Source organism: Melospiza georgiana, chromosome 4, assembly GCF_028018845.1.
Source record: "Melospiza georgiana isolate bMelGeo1 chromosome 4, bMelGeo1.pri, whole genome shotgun sequence".
Taxonomy (NCBI): domain Eukaryota; kingdom Metazoa; phylum Chordata; class Aves; order Passeriformes; family Passerellidae; genus Melospiza; species Melospiza georgiana.
Genome location: NC_080433.1, coordinates 73934707 through 73951226, shown reverse-complemented (window position 1 = coordinate 73951226; position 16520 = coordinate 73934707). Strand labels below are relative to the sequence as shown.

The following is a 16520-nucleotide window of genomic DNA, read 5'->3' as shown; positions in this document are numbered from 1 at the left end:
TAAAGTCATAACACGTTGTCAAGCTCCGAGTGAGGCGAGCACAGCAAAGGCAAACCACCAAATACACAAAGGCAGCTTGAAGCACATGAGCTCAGGTGGATGAGCCGAGGGAATTTTAGAGGGTGTGTGGGAACACGGATGGGTGTTTTTCCTGGCTGGTGATGAATTTTTCCCGGGAAAACCAGAGCTGACGATAAAACATCGATAACTGCGATGGCAATGGGGAGCAACCCTGGCGTTTGGGCGCCCTCTGCCGGACACTGCGGGCATCGCAACCCAGCCACGAGCATTGCTGGTGCTCCAGAATCTCTTAAAAAATAAATTAAAAAATAAAAAAGAATTTTGGAATGAAATTCCATGACTCGAGGACTTTTAAAAAAATCCCATTGTCTTCATGAAAACGTGGGTGTATTTTTAAACAGGTGCAACATTTTCAGCTGAGGTAAGACCAAATGCTTCTTGGAAAAATACTGCTTTTTTGCCAATTTTGAGATTAAAAACAGGTGCAATGACACCATTCGGTGAGGTGTTCGGCTTAAATGCTTTGGCTTACCGTGAATTTTGGTTGAATTTGATGGAGTCAGAAAGCTTTTCCAAGCCTTGAGCTCATCTCTCCTGTGTCATTGCCCTGCATGGAAGGGTCAGGATCACTTTTTGTGAGCCTTTGGCACATGGATGTTCTGGCAGTTCTTCGATCCCACAAAAAAACCCCAGACTGGCTCTGTCAGAACTGCCAAGGAGGTTTTACTTTGTCGGGCTGTGTAACTCATTCTGTTATTACTGGCAATCAGGTAGACATCAGGCACTTTCATTCTTGTTTGTTAGTGTTTATTGCTGTTGTTTGCAGTTTTGCTATTAGTTATGCTCTCTGTACATATTTATTATTTATTAGTTATGCTCTCTGTACATATTTATTATTTAGTTACTCACAGCATTTTGAACGGTGTTTCTAAAAGAAGCTGACCTGATTCACATGTCAAATTTCTTTCTAAATAGAGGATTCATTCTCTGCATCAGGAGAACCTGGCAAACGTTCTCTGATCTTGCAATTGTCTTCTTTATTCATAGCAGCATCTTCTTGTCCATTTTCTACAGGCCCGGAGTTCTTATTTTGAAAGTGTTTCTTTATCAATGCATAAAAAATTATTGCAACCAAAAAGGAAGGACCTCTTAAAAGTGCTCCTAAACCAAGGTAGACATATCTGCGGGACAGAGCACAGAAAATTAGGCCAGGTGTTGAATTTTTCAAAAACACTAAAGAAAATCACTTTAATGGCTTTTAAATCTCTCATTAAAAAAAAAAAAAAAAAAAAAAAAAAGCTTAGGGGAAGACATTAAAATTCATTGTTTGTGAATGATACCAAAAAAGGGATATTTTATGTGCAAAAACTTCCCTTAAAGAACTGGTAATATTCTTTTTGCTTATGAAGATAATTTCAAAGTGAAACTTCCATCTTCTTCCCTTTTTTTTTTTCTTCAAGATTTTTTTATCATTTTAAGGCTTTAGACTCTTTAGGGCTAGAAATATATAAGGTCACCACCAGAGTGGTCTTTTGGAATTAAAAATAAAAAACACATCAGAAGTAGCCAAGGCTTGAGTGAAAAAGAGAAAAATCTATGGAGCATTCTCCCAGGAGACTGATAGGGCTTGGGTTTTCCCAATACCCACTGCTACTCAGTAGAATATTCTCCATGGACTTTTTCCTCAAAAGTGGCCAATGCACAGAGTTAACTTTATTGCCAGTGTGAACAAACTACCTGCAAATCAGGTAAATTTGGGTAACTTCCCTCTTTAAAGTCCTAAGGTCTGAGGTATTTTTAATATAAGTATATTAAAAAAAATACTATATATATAAAGTATATAATAAAGTATTATATATAAAAGTATATAATATAGTACTATATAAAAGTATATAATATATACTTTTAAAATAAGTATTATATGAATAGGTATTTTTAATATAATAAATATTATATCATTATATTTATTTTATACAATTATTTTCTATTAATATATAATAAATAATATAATATATTAAATCTTCAATGAAAATTTATATATATATAAAATAGAATAATAAATAAATTTTAAAAATAAAATAAAATATACATTTTATAATTTTAATATAGGTATATTAAAAATACACAATTCATTCCAGAAATCTCTGTCATGGATATTAAATTCCAACAGAAAAACTGACTAAAAATTGGGAGCTTAACATTTGATCTCGAGATTTTTCAATTTCGGGAATTCTGGACCAACTTTAAGCTGAGTCCTGAGTTAATATCTGACCATGATTTTGGATCACACCCTTCAGTGTAAGACAACAGAGCATGTCTTTCCATGTCACTGACATATTTTATAGAAATCCTTTTGCTAGGATTTTTCTCCTGAGAAGCCTCAGAAAAGAAATGTAAACAATATTTTCTTGTGGAATGTGGTCTGGAGATGATTTACCAACAGGTGCATCTTTGATTGGTCTCAGGTGGATTGTTTTCACTTGATGACCAACCATGGTCCAAGCTGTGTCGAGGCTCTGAGTCTGTCATGGGTTTTTTATTATCATTCTTTTCAAGCCTTCTGATGTCTCCTTTCTTCTATTCTTTAGTGTACTTTTAATATATCATTTTCTTTTAATATAATATCAAGAAATAATAAATCAGCCTTCTGAAACATGGAGTCAAGATTCTCATCTCTTCTGTGCCTCCTTTTGTGTCCATTGCTGTTCATGCATCTGCTTTGTCCTCCCTCTCTTTCTATTATTTAGCACATCAGCAGCATTTCACCACATAAAGCAAATAAACAATGTTAGTCAGGATTTAATTTTCAGTAAATAAATTTCCACTTCTTAGTTCCCTCCAAAATTCTTCAGCTGTTGTTTTGCTTTCTCATGGCCATGTGAGAGTTTAAGCCTGGATTCAGAATACCTCATATTGTCACAAATTCATCAGTAGTTTAATTTCAATCAGATTGTCATCAGACAATAAGATTGTCATCAGTCCTTGGGACCCACAAACACCAACACATTTCCACAGGGAGGTGTTTTTTGCCCTAATTTTCTTTACCTGTTTGCATTGGAGTCGTAGAGCCTGCAGGCCCCTCTCTTCCCACAGCTGGTGCTGCCCCACTTCAGGCAGGTCCTGTCGATGGCTGCGCCAAAATAAACTGGTGCTGGGATCCCAGCTGCAAGGAGACAGCAGAAAATGGGACAGGGCTTCACAGGAAAGGACATGCTCTTAGAAATCAGATTTATATTTCCTTAGAGTGGTTACAGGCTCCCAGAGCAGCACAAGGGGGGTTGGACCCTGCAATGTTCCTCTTACCCAGCATTCTCATAGTCAGGGTGAAGAGACCAACTGCGAGAGCTTTGAGCTCTGGCTGGACACATCTGCAAAAAAAGAGGGATAAGCAAGAAGTGCTGGCTTATTTAGTGCTTAGACATGCCTATTAAATGCTGTTAAATAACCTGAACTTAATATCCTTGTTGATGGAAGAAGCACTTTGGAGGTTTTGGAAAAAGAGTGCTTCCCTCATCTGCTGAAGTGTGTTCAGTGTTTCAGTATGAAAAAGGTGAATTAATCCACTGATTTTCATCAAATAGCTCCTGGCAAGTCCATTCCCTGTGCATGATTAAGGAATTGAAATTTTAAAGCCATAATCAGTCTATCCTGACCTTTTGGAAATGAGCTCTCCAACTGCCTTCACTCTTGGGCATACATTTCCCTCACTTGATGGAATATTTCATGGGAAATATCTTACTGCTCTAAGTCAAAAGAGTTGCAGGTAGCAGGGTCAGTGCAGCATCTTTCTGTGCTTGAACAGAATTCCTCTGTGCAAGGACACATCTTGGGCTGCACAAAGCCTCCTGGCTCATTTGTTTCATGGGGAATTGCACTGCAGGCATCAGAAATGGGCACTGGTCTTGAATTCATCCTATCTCCAGCCTCTGTCCTCTCCTTGCACATCCAGAAATCCTGGCAAATGCATGGCACTTTCAAAATCCAAGCAGAAAAAAGGACATGTTCTGGAAAACCTGATTACAGAACCAGAGAATCACAAAATGGTTTGGTTTGGAAGGGATGTTAAAGAATTGCCTTGTTCCAAAACCATGGGCAGGGACAACTTTCTCTGTCCCAGGTTCCTCCTAGCCCCATCCAGCCTGGCCTTGGACATTTCCAGGGATCCAGGGGCAGCCACAGTATCTCTGGGCCAGGGCCTCAGTACTCTCACAGGGAGGACTTTCCTCTAACCCAAACTTCCCCTTTTTCAGTCTGAACCCATTACTCCTTGTCCTACCACTGCAGCTCCTGATCAGCAAGAAACTCCTTTGTTCCCTAAGATAAGGAACCAAACATGATTTTGAAAGCCTTTGGTCAACAGCCAGGTGTACTCACCTGAATGTCAGTATAAATGAAGGAGTGGCTCCCAGGGCATAGAAAAATCCACCTATGACTTGTATTACGGTGTAATAAATGAAATTCCTTGAGCAATCATCACTTTTTGGACATTGCCCCATGGTGGCAGAATTGTTTCCTGTCCATGAACTGCTGATCTCAAGACATCTGCAGTTATGGAAGACCTGGAAGACACAAAACAGGTTTGGTAGGACACTGCTCATGAAATGGGGATTCTGCTGGAGAGAAAACACAGTAAAGAGATGGCTCCAGACCATTTATATTCTGGAGTGATCAGGAAACATTCAAATGGCACAGCCCAATGAAAGTTTACATCCATGGACTGGAGCTTTGTCTCTGGAACTCTTGGCATTTTCTCCATGCCAAGCAAAAATCAGTCACCCAGAAAAACAAGCAGTTTCTGACATCCCAAAGTCTCACATGGAGGAAACAAGCTGCCTTGCCTTAACCCATTTTTTACACTTTAATCATCAGTAGCAGGGAAGATACTACTCTTAGTGTACTTCAATTGTTAGGTAAAGCCTCAGGGCAGCCAAAATGACATTTGTGAAAGGCAAAGCCTGTGGAAAACCTTCAGGCAACATGAAACCAATTTGATTTGTGTGTTTCCTCCTCTTGTGCTCAACCTATAGAAGACGAAAGTTAATATGCAGAACAAGGAGCTAGGGCCTTCTGCTTAAAGTGCAATAACTCAGAGAAATCTCACTTTTCTGTGCTGTTTGCACAGCCAGAAATCAAAACTCCCTTACTGACCTGTCCCCAGTAACTTTGGCTTTCCTGAAATGCTTTATCCTACTAAATTCCTGATGTCTCATGGAAAATAGGCTGGTAGGGAACCAAAGCAGGGTCTCTTACTGCGTTCTTTCCATGTCCCACAGAGGTGTCACAGCCAGCCAGACATGCAGAGACGTAGGTGATGCCATTGGCTCCACACACAGGATCCCACACGTTGGAGGAACACTTGCAGTGAGAGTTGCATTCCGAAAACAGGGAATTGTTGTGGTACGGAATGGGGTTGCTTGGAAATTAAGTTCAGACAAGTGTAAGACATTTTTAATTCAGTGCTGGAGTCAGTGAAGACCCTTCTGTGTGACAGTGTTGCTGTTCTAAACCCCACCTCACGTGCCCAGGCCAAGTTTTGAAAGCTCAGTTTCTATATCTCTACTGGTCTGTTTGAGATTCCATCCTACTTGCACTGATATTAAAGCCTTTGATAGATTATAGAGAAATCTAAAACAAATTAAACATTGCTACTGATTTTACAGAGGTAGACAGAAAAGAGAGAGGAGGGAGAGGTAATTTGGGCTCACCTCTAACTGAATTTAGAGCTGGCAAGAATTATCACAGTCTTATCAATATATCAGTTGGTAAAAATGCACCAGTGGCAGAAACCAAATCTTCTGGTCTCTGTAGTTAAAAAATACTCCTCTGTTAAAGCCTAGCCTAACTTTTAACTAGCCTAACTTTTCACTGAGGATATGAAGAATGCAGTATTTTCTTTTGCTTTCAGACATCCCTTGTGTATTGAACAACAAGATGTCTTCACTCATCTTCTCCTTCCTAGGAAAATGAAACTGATGTACTTGCCATTTTTTCATCCCAGTGCTCCCTAAGCATACTCCTTGGTCCACCATTTACATTCCTGTTGAAAACCTTGCACAGCAATACTCCCACTCACCCCCAGCAAAACAACCTGCATTGCTATTGAAGCAATTCCTAATTAATCTTTAACCAGCCTTGGGCTCTGTCAGGCTGGCCAACAAAACTACCCCAGTGACATGTGGCAGTGCTCACTTTCTCTCAAGCATTGCAAAAGCATGTTTCTCCTTTAGCCTTGATGCCACAGTACATTTTTTTTGAGAACTATGGAGCACAATCTTTTTTTCTGTTTGATACTCACCCTTCATAGGACACTGTCATTCCTGCCACCATGTGGTTATCACAGCCAACAAAAAAGTGTAACAAGCCCATGACATAGGACAAAAATGACATGGTAATTGAAAACTTTGTCGCTGCAATGATGCCCATTTTATACTTTTTCATTATAAGTCCTCCTAGGAAAATCCCAAGACTTACAGGAGGTAAGCTTGTAACTCCTGAAAGAGATTATAGAAGGGGAATGTTAGAATTCAAGAATCATTGTAGTCTTAAGAGCCAGTCTGTCCTTAGTTTTTTGTTCCTTTATGGTCTGTTATGACTTTAGGAAGGTTTGTGTTCACTCCAGCCCCTGGGAGTTGCTGCTTGTGAAGTGCCTACCCCTCCAAACCCACTCCCATTGCAAGGGTGATTCAGCAACTAAAACTTCCACGCCACATTCATTGCATATTTGGGGTGCCCTAGCTATAAATATAATGGAAATTTAATGTCATGTAATATAACTTTAAAATTTCTTATGGTCCCACAGGCACAAAACATGTATTTTTAATCATTCAGGTTCAGGTCAGACCACCATGTACCTCCACCTGCTCTGCATGGAATTGAGCCCCAGATAAAGCCCACCATGCCCTGCTGGCAGCACAAGCAGCTCTTCTCACCTATTAGGAAGTTGGATTTGGATGTAGATTGTCCATACTGCTGTTCCATGTACTTTGATTTGTAAGTCACGAAACCAATAAAACTACTGAACTGTAACAGTGAGCAACACAAAAATGTAAAGTACATTCGATTACCCAATACCTTTTTCAGGGAGTTATAGAAATCTGAAAGAAAGGGACATATGAGTTGTCACTGAAAGATGCATGGCATAATTACTGGTGAGTAACCTGCAAAACTTAGGGCAAGGTCCTGCTCTCAGCTGTCCAAGGGCAAGCTGTACTGATCTTCATTTGCATGAGGGTATCTGAAAGCAAATACAGGTTCTTGAAAAACACCAGAGGTTGAGATACAGGAAGAGAATCCTAAAAGGAGACAGAAGTATGGGTTAAGATCTGGCTGCTCTATTATAATATGCACATGAAGACTAAGGGGCTCCACACAGCCCAGACTTGGTTCAGCTTGCATGAATATTATCACAGGTTCAAGGCTAAGTGAGAGCTGCATCACTGGGGTTATCTCAGTGTCTTCCTCTGGGATCTGAACTAAAAATTTGACAAATTAAGCAAAGCCACTTTTTTCCATCACCTTTACACCACTTTCTTTGGCCTAAGGACTGCACAACCAGAACTATCCAAGACTGAAGTATTTTCATCAGGCACCAACATACTTCAGAGTCTCCATGAACTCTCTCAAATAAATAATTTGTCTTTCCATGTGGCAAAAGGAGCCTTTGAATAGTTTCTTTATGTTCAGATACAGGAACACTTTTCCACTGTTCAAATTTCTTCCAGTGCAAAATTTTAGAGGTAGGTGCCACTCAGGTGATGATTTATTTCAGATGATGAATGCAGAACCTCAGAGTCCTGAACACTTCTAATAATTTTTGGTGCACCTTTCCTTTCCTGGGGATAGCTGCCTGGTTTAGATGGAAGTGCAGGGAGGCAAAATATTTTGCCGAACTGTTACATTTCCTATGTGTGCTGTGCCTATTGCTTTTCACATTTATAACATACGAGAAACACTTGCCTTTCAGCAGCACTGACAACTTCCTTGGCTTGGATTTTTCAGGAGAAAGTTTATTCCCCATGGCACCCATGTTTTCCAAGAGCCCATGTGAAGCTTTGTCTTTCTTGGCTCCCTCTGGCTTTTTCAGGCTCTTTGGCAGGAAGCAAAATGGAATAGCAGATAGGAAACTGAGTACTCCACCTATCAAAAAGCCAAGCCACCATGCACCCACCCAGCGGGAATCCTGTGGGGTGATGGTGATGCTCCCTGGAAATGAGAGAAACAGGCACAAGTTACCCCAGTGGAGAAGTTGAACCTTCCCAGCCTTTTTCTGCTACATTTTACAGAGCCTGACTTCCAGCAATAAACATCCAGTGAGGGGCCATCCATGCAGTGGAGGCATCAGGAATCATACCCTGGATGGTGTTATAGAATCATGGATCAGTTTGGATTGGAAGGTGTCCTGTGGGACACCCACCTCAGGGGTGACCAGGATGGTCTGAGGCCCTCCAGCCTGGCCTTGGACACTTCCATGGATGGGGCATCCACAACTTCTCTGGACAGCTGGTTCCCGTGCCCTACCATCCTTGCAGGGAAGAATTTCTTCCTAACATCTAACCCAACCTTACTCTCTTTTGCTCTGAAGTCATTACCATTTGTCCAGTGTTATTTTATCTGCCATTCTACACCTTTCACTGGCTGATGTTTTGTGGCAGACACAGCAACACAAAGGTACTTCCCCAGCACATGGGAAACCACACAGGACTCAAGTGTGGTGTGCTTTTTGGCTCCTGAGACCTTGCTCTGCTTTCCTACATTGTATAGGTTGCTATTAAGCAGTTGGACATTCTCTGTAGTGTCAGTGAAATTACCTATGGCTTTAAATATACTACAAGGGAGGTGAGAGTAGCTAGTTCTATTTTTATGGGGTTTAATTCTGGCATGTTTAGTGGGCAACTAAGATTTTAAGACTTGGTATGACCAGAATTGGCTCACTGTCTTTAATCCTAAATAAAATCAAACATTGGCTTAACAAAGGGCAAACACAAAATAGATCACCTATCTAGCTACAGGATTCTGAAGATCTGAAAACTTCTCGGTCCTGCTAGAACAAAAAGGAACAGCCACCACTTACAGGCATTGCTGTGTCCCCTCTGGCATTGTGCCGATGTGAGCACATATATGTGTTTTCATTTCATCTGAATAAGCAAGGGTTTAGAAAATGTGTATTTTGTGCTGCAAAAGGATGTGAAATGTAAATAATGTAAATTACTCAGTGGAACGGGTGGGTCATTCCCCCAGACTGTAAACCTGCGGTACTAGCAGAATCTTTTTTGTTAAAATTCCAGTTTAGAAAAAAATCTTGGTTCTGTGAGAGTCCTTGGTACTAATTCTTAGGTTTAAGTACAACCCTTTAATATTAAAGCACAGTTCTAAAATATGCTCCCACTCTAACTCTGCTTTTACTCTAAAAGCTTTCAGTAATTCAGTAAATAAAAATTAATAAATTATTTCAATAATAATTTATTATTATAATTGAAATAATTTATTATCATAATAAATTATAATAATATATAATATTATATACATTATATACAAAATACAACATATATAGCATATATAATATATATGTTATAGTATACATTATATATAATATAAATTATGTATTATATATACAATAAATAATATATATTATGTATGTTATATATCTAATATATAAAATTTATAATTCAATAAAAATAATAAAATGTCAATCAATTCTACAATTAAAACAATTAAATAAATATAATTCAAACATAACATATATAATATAATTAATATAATGCATACGTATGAAACCATTTATAGGCAATTCTTGAGAACACGCATTAGCTCACTTTCACTTTTCCTCTGTTTTGCTTACCTGGATCCACAAATCCAATATCCACGTACAGCTTTGCACACAGAGATCCCAGCAGGAAGCCAGCCATGGGGCCCAACATGGCTATGGTGTGCAAACAGCCTGAAAATACAATGAGGCAGGTGCTAGTACCCTCTGATGGCTGAATGCTGTCTTCTGCAGAGGGTGCTCCACCTCTCACACTGGGAATCTCTGAGTTTATTCATGTTGAGATTACCTACATACATAGGAACATTCTCTTCTTTAGCAAAATCATCGAGGTAAGAGATGCCCAGGGGTGTTATTGGTGTCTCACCAATCCCACGTAACACGTTTCCCAGTAAAATATATATCCACATATATGATGATGGCTCCTTCTCACAGCCTGCAGAGGATATAATATTATAAACAAATAAACAAACAAACTAACTAACAATAGATCTTTTTTTAAAATAAAATATTTGAATGGGAAACTGAGGATAAACCCAGGAAATGTAGCACATGAAACGATTATAGATTAGAAATCAAGGTTATTGAGAACATTTCCTTTTAGAAGTTAAATGAAAGGCTGTAAATCCCATTATAAATTTTCTTGATCTTTTAATAACACATTCTTCCACCCCCATTGCATTTCATTTCTAAAAGCACAGGTCAGTATTACCCATCAGAAAAAATGCTCATTTAAAAAAATAACTTATTGATATTTTCATAAATATATTACCTGGCATATATCATGTATCTTTAATGTGACAAGTTTGAGATGGTTCCTGGTGCAGAGCTTGGCTCATTCTCTACCTGTGTCCCATACAAGCAACACATAAAACAGTGGTGTTCCATATTGTAAGGAGGATTATAGCAATATCCATTTATTTCTGTTAAACTGCATGCAGTTTCTTGTCCTGTCCCCATCTCCAGGTCCAGGTAACTGAGTCCTTGCAACCAAGGACAAAACAAGCTCCTGTATTTATACTTTCATTTACAGTTCCATACCTGCTTGTGAGACTTCTAGGACAGTGTTATTCACATCCTGATGCAGGGAGCAGGGATTTATGCTGGAATTTAAGCTGGCTGAAGCATCTGTGTGCGATGTTGTCTCATACTTGTAGCTGCAAACACACAACAGGAGGTTTAGGAATAGTGCTCACTAGGGAAACACCAGTGTGGAGGGGCTGGAACCACCTTGGTAGCTGTTTCCCTAAAGAAAAAGGTATCTTTGGTTAAATATAAATTCAAAGGTGCAAATAAGATGATTAAAGAACATTTTAGAAAATGAAAATACTGAAATTAAGAAAAAAAATAAAACTTATAATTCTCTATCTGGAAGGCATAATGTTTTAAGCTGGAAAATTCAATAGGGCTTGTGAAAGTATTTCAGATAGGATTGAATTTTTGGCGTCTAAATTGAGAGTCAGGTCTAAGTGAGCTCTGTGTGTTGGCCCCACAGCCAAGGAGAAAAAGATGAATGTCTTGAGTTTGAGCAAAGGTCCCCTTTCCATCTTTGATATGTGTTTGGACTGTTCGGCTGCTCCAACATGAGCCCTCTCCCAGAAACAAATGCTGCTGAGGGGCAAAGTACAATTAGCTTTAGCAGAACAACATGGCAAAGCACACATTCTGCTTCAAAGAATTGCCCTGGCTCTGTCAGACCAGGCAGGCTTATTTTTCAGGCTGGAACAAAGAGCACTCATCAGTGCAGAGCAGCTCCCCTACAAATGCTCAGGCTCAGGTTCATGAGTTGCCCAGAGGAGGATGATCCATGGCCTGTCTTAAAGAAAAACTGATAATGAGTCTGGTTCTAGTGCGAGATCCACTGACATGAAAAAAAGCATTCTTCAGTTTTCTTTTTACAGTAGTATACCTAAAATTATTCTAATATATTTAAACAATCAACAGAAATATGTCTTACTCTATTGGTCATCCCTGTGCTCAAGCTACGGCTAGAAACATTATCACATATAAGCACAATGCAGTAATTCCCTGAGCCTGGAGAAGGTGAGTAAAAATTAACCAGACACAGAAAGTCAGTTCAGCCAGGCATGTGCATTTGGAACAGGAAAATCCTGGTATGAGTTCCACCAGCACTCATCCATCTACAGGCTCCAGCACCATTGCATTCTTTGGCTCCTTTCTGAATAAGCCTGAGTGGAAACTAAAGCACTGTGATGTTCTCATTTTTTTGAGGAGCTGAACTTCCACTTGAGAAGAGCTGTATTTTTAAAATGAACATTTCCCCATCACAGCAGTGATGTGTGTGTCACCTGGGGTTCATTGCATTTGGAAATGAGGTCCCACAGGCCTTTGGAAATCTAAGGCTAAATATACAGCAAGCTGCATTTAAAAACCAGACAGCACAATGCAACTCCAGTGTGAGTCACCCAAATTAACCACAAGCAGTACTTACTATCCCATGAAAAAATGAGGCATGGCTGACAAAAAGCATCCCAAAGCCATAGTAAAGGATCCCACAGCTATTATTTTGGGCCTGTGCAGCTTAGCTCCAAAATAGCTTACAAATGCAATCACCAGCAGGTTGCCTGCAAGGTAAAGAACCAGAATGAGTGCCAGATTCTGTCTCTGAGCAGCTGTGTGTGTGTCAGGGAACATCCATTACCCATCTCAAAGCTCCCGTCGACAAACCCTGCGACAGAGGAGGTCAGGCCAAACCTCCTCTCAATCTGGGTGATGGAGCTCTTCATTATGGTCCCACACAGGGCTTTACTGAAGTAGCTGAAGGACAGGGCAGCCAGAAACACCTGGGAAAAGATTCAGACAGGAAATAGGGAGGGAGAGGTAAAGAAACTGGTCACAGAGGGATCAAACGTGTTTAAAATAGTGCGGAGCCATCATCATCATGACACATTTGTTACTCAAATTGGAGTGGCAAAGTTAATCTGATCCCTAATTACCTCTTCCTTGGGTCACATGTCTCTTATTTTAGGCCAATTCATAATTGCTTCTAATTCAATCACATGGCACCATTTTGATGCTTTAAGCAAGTTTTTATGATACGTCAGTATGAGGAATGTGGTACTAACTGACCAAGTTCATCTCTGTGGCATATGATATATTCTGAAATGTGTCTTGTATACCATATATCTCACAAGGAAAAGCTTAATACTCTTTTGTAGTTTGACTGTTGCTTCCACCAACACACCTGGTGGCTTTTGCAAATAAAGATAGATTTAGAAAAATATTTAAGTTTGTTTAAATATTATCCAGTGATTTCCACATAGTCTAAATAGCAAATAGATTTTTTGCTCACTGGGCAAGAGTTCTAATACAACAGAAACCTGGGTAAATAAACAAAGTAAATATAGGTTTAGACATTGCAATGCTATCTACTATAAGAAATGAAGCCAATCCGGGAATCAAAAGCTTGAAAATTGGTATATTTACTCTCTTTTTGTCAGGAAGGAAGAGAAAAATCTTCCAAGTGTGGGGTTTGTCTGGATATGTTCTATATTTCCTGAGCTTGACTGGCAAAATTTCTGAGAATCACCCTTTGTGCCTTATGCCAGAAGTATTCTCAGAGGGTTTGGCTGAAATCTTAAACTGCTGATAAGCATGAAAACACCAACAAAAATCACTGGGGTCATTTGGGGTTTAAAATGCAATCCTCAGGTGAGCCACAAAGCATTTGATGAAATTTGGTTCACCTCACCTTGTTCTGACCCTATGAGACAACAACCTCCAGACAATGCATTGCAGGCACCCAACTGAGGCTGGTTCAAGTTTTCCACTTGACGCTGCTGCCTCTTTTTAATGACCAACAAGGGGATCCACCTACAAGTAACTTGTGAATAAATATGGTCTATCGTGAATTTTTATTTTCTTTGGGGAAAATATAATATCTGACTGTCCCCTGGACCTGTAGTACATATCCAGTTCCTCCAAGGATAGGGATAGGGATGAAGGAATTTAGTATGTCACAAATGTCACATCTGAACAACATTTCTTAACAAAAACAACAATGGTAATTAATGGTGGTATTGCTAAGGCACCAAACCTTCAATCCAGTGCGAGAGGAAGTCTTTTTGACTGGTGGCGTTTTGTTTCCTTCATCATCCAAAAGCTGGTCAGGCTCTGCCTCCTGGTTTGAGTCACTGGTGTTGCTGGGTTTGGTTTCCACAGTCATTGCTGATTTCTTTACTGAGTGATCTGAGCTCAAGAGAAAACAGCAATAAACACCAAAGCACATTTGCCAACGTAGAGTTGCTCAAGGACCTCTCTGATGAATCTGGTGAAACTAATTACAGGAAAGTGCTGAGATGTTGAAACTGAACCTTTCTACTTAAAACAATGTGGCTCAAGGACTTGCATGTTTCAAAGTGTATATTTGTTTAAATTCTGAAACATCTAGTTTTGACATCTTTTGTTTTTTTAAAATAAATGAGCACCCATCTTTCTACCTTGTCCTGTTCTTTAATGCTAAAAAGGCTGTTTGGACAGAGGAGTAAGAGACAAATCTCTGTTCAAAAATAAACTACAAGAGTTAACAAAGCAGTAGTGCTGAAGCACAGGGAGTCCCAGGAAGCCCTAAATTTGCAGGCCATGTGGCTTACAACTCACGCTTTGATTTGGTAAAATCTGTAGTAACACTGGGCCATTCAATTTATTCCTTTACTCTGGCTTGTTGGAAACAATTCTTAGTGACAAAAGAGTTTATTATTTCACCTAGCTGACCTTCTGTAAGGATATCACTTATTTTTTTTTCTTGCAATAATATGCAGGGTATCCCTGAGCTCTTTCTGTTTGCAGAGTGCTGTCTATATGACCAAATGCTTGAAATGATCAGCAGAACTGCTCCAGTTCCCCCAGGAGCTTCCTGTAGCCATAGACAATGGTATATCCTTTGACGCATCATAATGTTTTAGTGCTGAAAGCCTTGTTTGGTTATTAAGTTTTATTTTGGTTTATTGCAATGGATAGTTCCATACTTAATCTTTTTTTTTTTTCCTCAGCTTTTTAAAACTCTGTATCTGAGAGATGAACAACTACAAAAGGAAACTTGAGAGAAAAGCTGTAAAGGAAGCCTATATATCTGTTTGCAAAGTTTATTTAAAGAATGAAAACACTTGCCTGTTTGTGCAACTCCCACTACAATCAGAACAGATTTCTCAAGGACGATCCAGAAGCCACTGCAGAGCCTCAGAAAAACCCTCAGAAAAAAAATGGGTCACTCGAAACAAGCCATGTTCAGATCTGCAGATAAGAGTATTGCAATTAATGCCCTCAAATCAAATCCAGAAATCACAGCTCGCATGATCTGATTTGTTTCACCTTTCACAATACTCTCCTCATTTGAGAAAACAGCAAAAAAGAGAGAGAGAGGGGAAACAAATCACACAAAGAGAGGTTTTATATGCTTGAATGCAGCTGAAAAAAGTTGGATGAACTTTTCCAATGCTGGAAAACTTCCATCTGCTTTCCCACTGCTAATATCTACTTCCCAAACTCTTTTGTGGCTGTGCTATGAGGCTGGGTCAGCACATGTACCAGGACAAAAAAATTGGCTTCTCCGTCCTCTTGGCTACTCAGACAGAGAGGAACAAGAAGTAGAGAAAGTATTTCTCCAAGACTGCACTGCTATGAACAAAAATGTTACGAAATAAAATTCCTGGTGCTTAGGAAAAGCTTGTACACAAATACTTCTGAGCAGCTGCTCCTCTGAAATTCACCTGTCTTTGTGTAGCCTGAAGATACAAACTTCTCCTTGAAATTATGATACATTGATGACCACAATAATATGCTGGGGATAAAATCATTGCAGGATTTTTTTTTAGAGTTTAAAGGTACAACGTAACTTAGAATCTGGTGACAGTATGTTCTCCCACCCTCAGATGACCCTGACCTACACAGATATCAGCTGAAGATGGAGGAGTTGAAGGCTGGGGAAATTCCAGGCCACAAGAACATTAGGAAAAAAAAAGATAAAAGGTCAATTGACAATCGATGACAGCATACAGTAGCTACTGAGCCTGATAATTTTAAGTATTAATAAAGTTGTTATTTTAGATTTTTTTCATTAGCATTTTTTCCCATGTTTAATAAATCAAAGGTCTGGTTAAAAATATGAAGTATGAAAGCAAAAGTAGGAAGCTTTCTGCACCAAATGTGCCTTTTCACTAATATGAGTTCTCTAAAACTACCATTCTTGGCCTGCACAGGCTACTCTTTTGTAATGGTGATATGAGAGAGTTGCATTTGCAGAAAGACAGGATTAGGCAGGTAAATAATTGGCATTGTTTAGGTAGTCAATCAGCCTAAACATAAATTAACCCATCTTTCTCCCTAGGGGAAGAAACCAAACCTCTTCCCAAAAACCAAGGGAAAAAAATAAAAATCCACTAAAAAGTTCCAAGCAGTACAAACAGATGAAATTTAACACTCAGTTCACTTTCTGGAACATCTGACAAATTCACTTGATTTTATGCTCAGTACAGCCTCTTCTGAGAACCACTTTGGGTGGGAGGAAAGCAAGGCTCCCAGCTAACAACCAGTGTGCATTGTTTGTGCTGCTGGGAGCTGGCAGCTTCCAGGACACCATGGGAAATCATGCAGCAATTGCAGCTCAACTGCAGAGGGAATGCAGGCAGCCCTGCAAAGGACAGATCTTTTCAGTCCTCCAGGGGACATGATCTGATAGGAGCCACAGCCTAACTCTAGTAGTTCTGTTCCTTATTTG

At 39.5% G+C, this 16520-nt stretch overlaps 2 protein-coding genes across 2 annotated transcripts in view; both read right to left on the bottom strand.

The window, feature by feature from the left end:
* Positions 1–806: 806 nt before the first annotated feature.
* Positions 807–13970, bottom strand: LOC131082415 (solute carrier organic anion transporter family member 1C1-like). The gene is made up of 14 exons (XM_058022305.1): positions 13842–13970; positions 12447–12588; positions 12237–12369; positions 10826–10941; positions 10074–10220; positions 9860–9958; positions 7978–8223; positions 6951–7115; positions 6317–6512; positions 5272–5434; positions 4396–4580; positions 3325–3389; positions 3067–3184; positions 807–1202 (listed from the first exon to the last, which is right to left on the bottom strand). The coding sequence occupies exons 1-14, from the start codon at positions 13968–13970 to the stop codon at positions 989–991; spliced, it is 2118 nt and encodes a 705-aa protein (XP_057878288.1). The 3' UTR covers positions 807–988.
* A 982-nt stretch (positions 13971–14952) lies between these two features.
* SLCO1C1 (solute carrier organic anion transporter family member 1C1) overlaps positions 14953–16520 on the bottom strand; it is a 33064-nt gene continuing 31496 nt past the window's right edge. Inside the window, exon 15 of the mRNA XM_058022301.1 lies at positions 14953–15037. Within this exon, the coding sequence (XP_057878284.1) occupies positions 14953–15037 (85 nt within the window). The remainder of the gene's footprint in view (positions 15038–16520) is intronic.

What these genes read in the sequence shown, in the direction of transcription:
- LOC131082415 (XM_058022305.1), bottom strand. Translation starts at nt 13,970, where the DNA reads ATGACTGTGGAAACCAAACCCAGCAACACCAGTGACTCAAACCAGGAG. An exon ending in CAAATCCAACTTCCTAATAG is followed by an intron (nt 6,513 to 6,950) that starts GTGAGAAGAGCT and finishes AATCTCTTTCAG; the next exon opens with GAGTTACAAGCTTACCTCCT. An exon ending in TGGGACATGGAAAGAACGCA is followed by an intron (nt 4,581 to 5,271) that starts GTAAGAGACCCT and finishes TGTGTCTTCCAG; the next exon opens with GTCTTCCATAACTGCAGATG.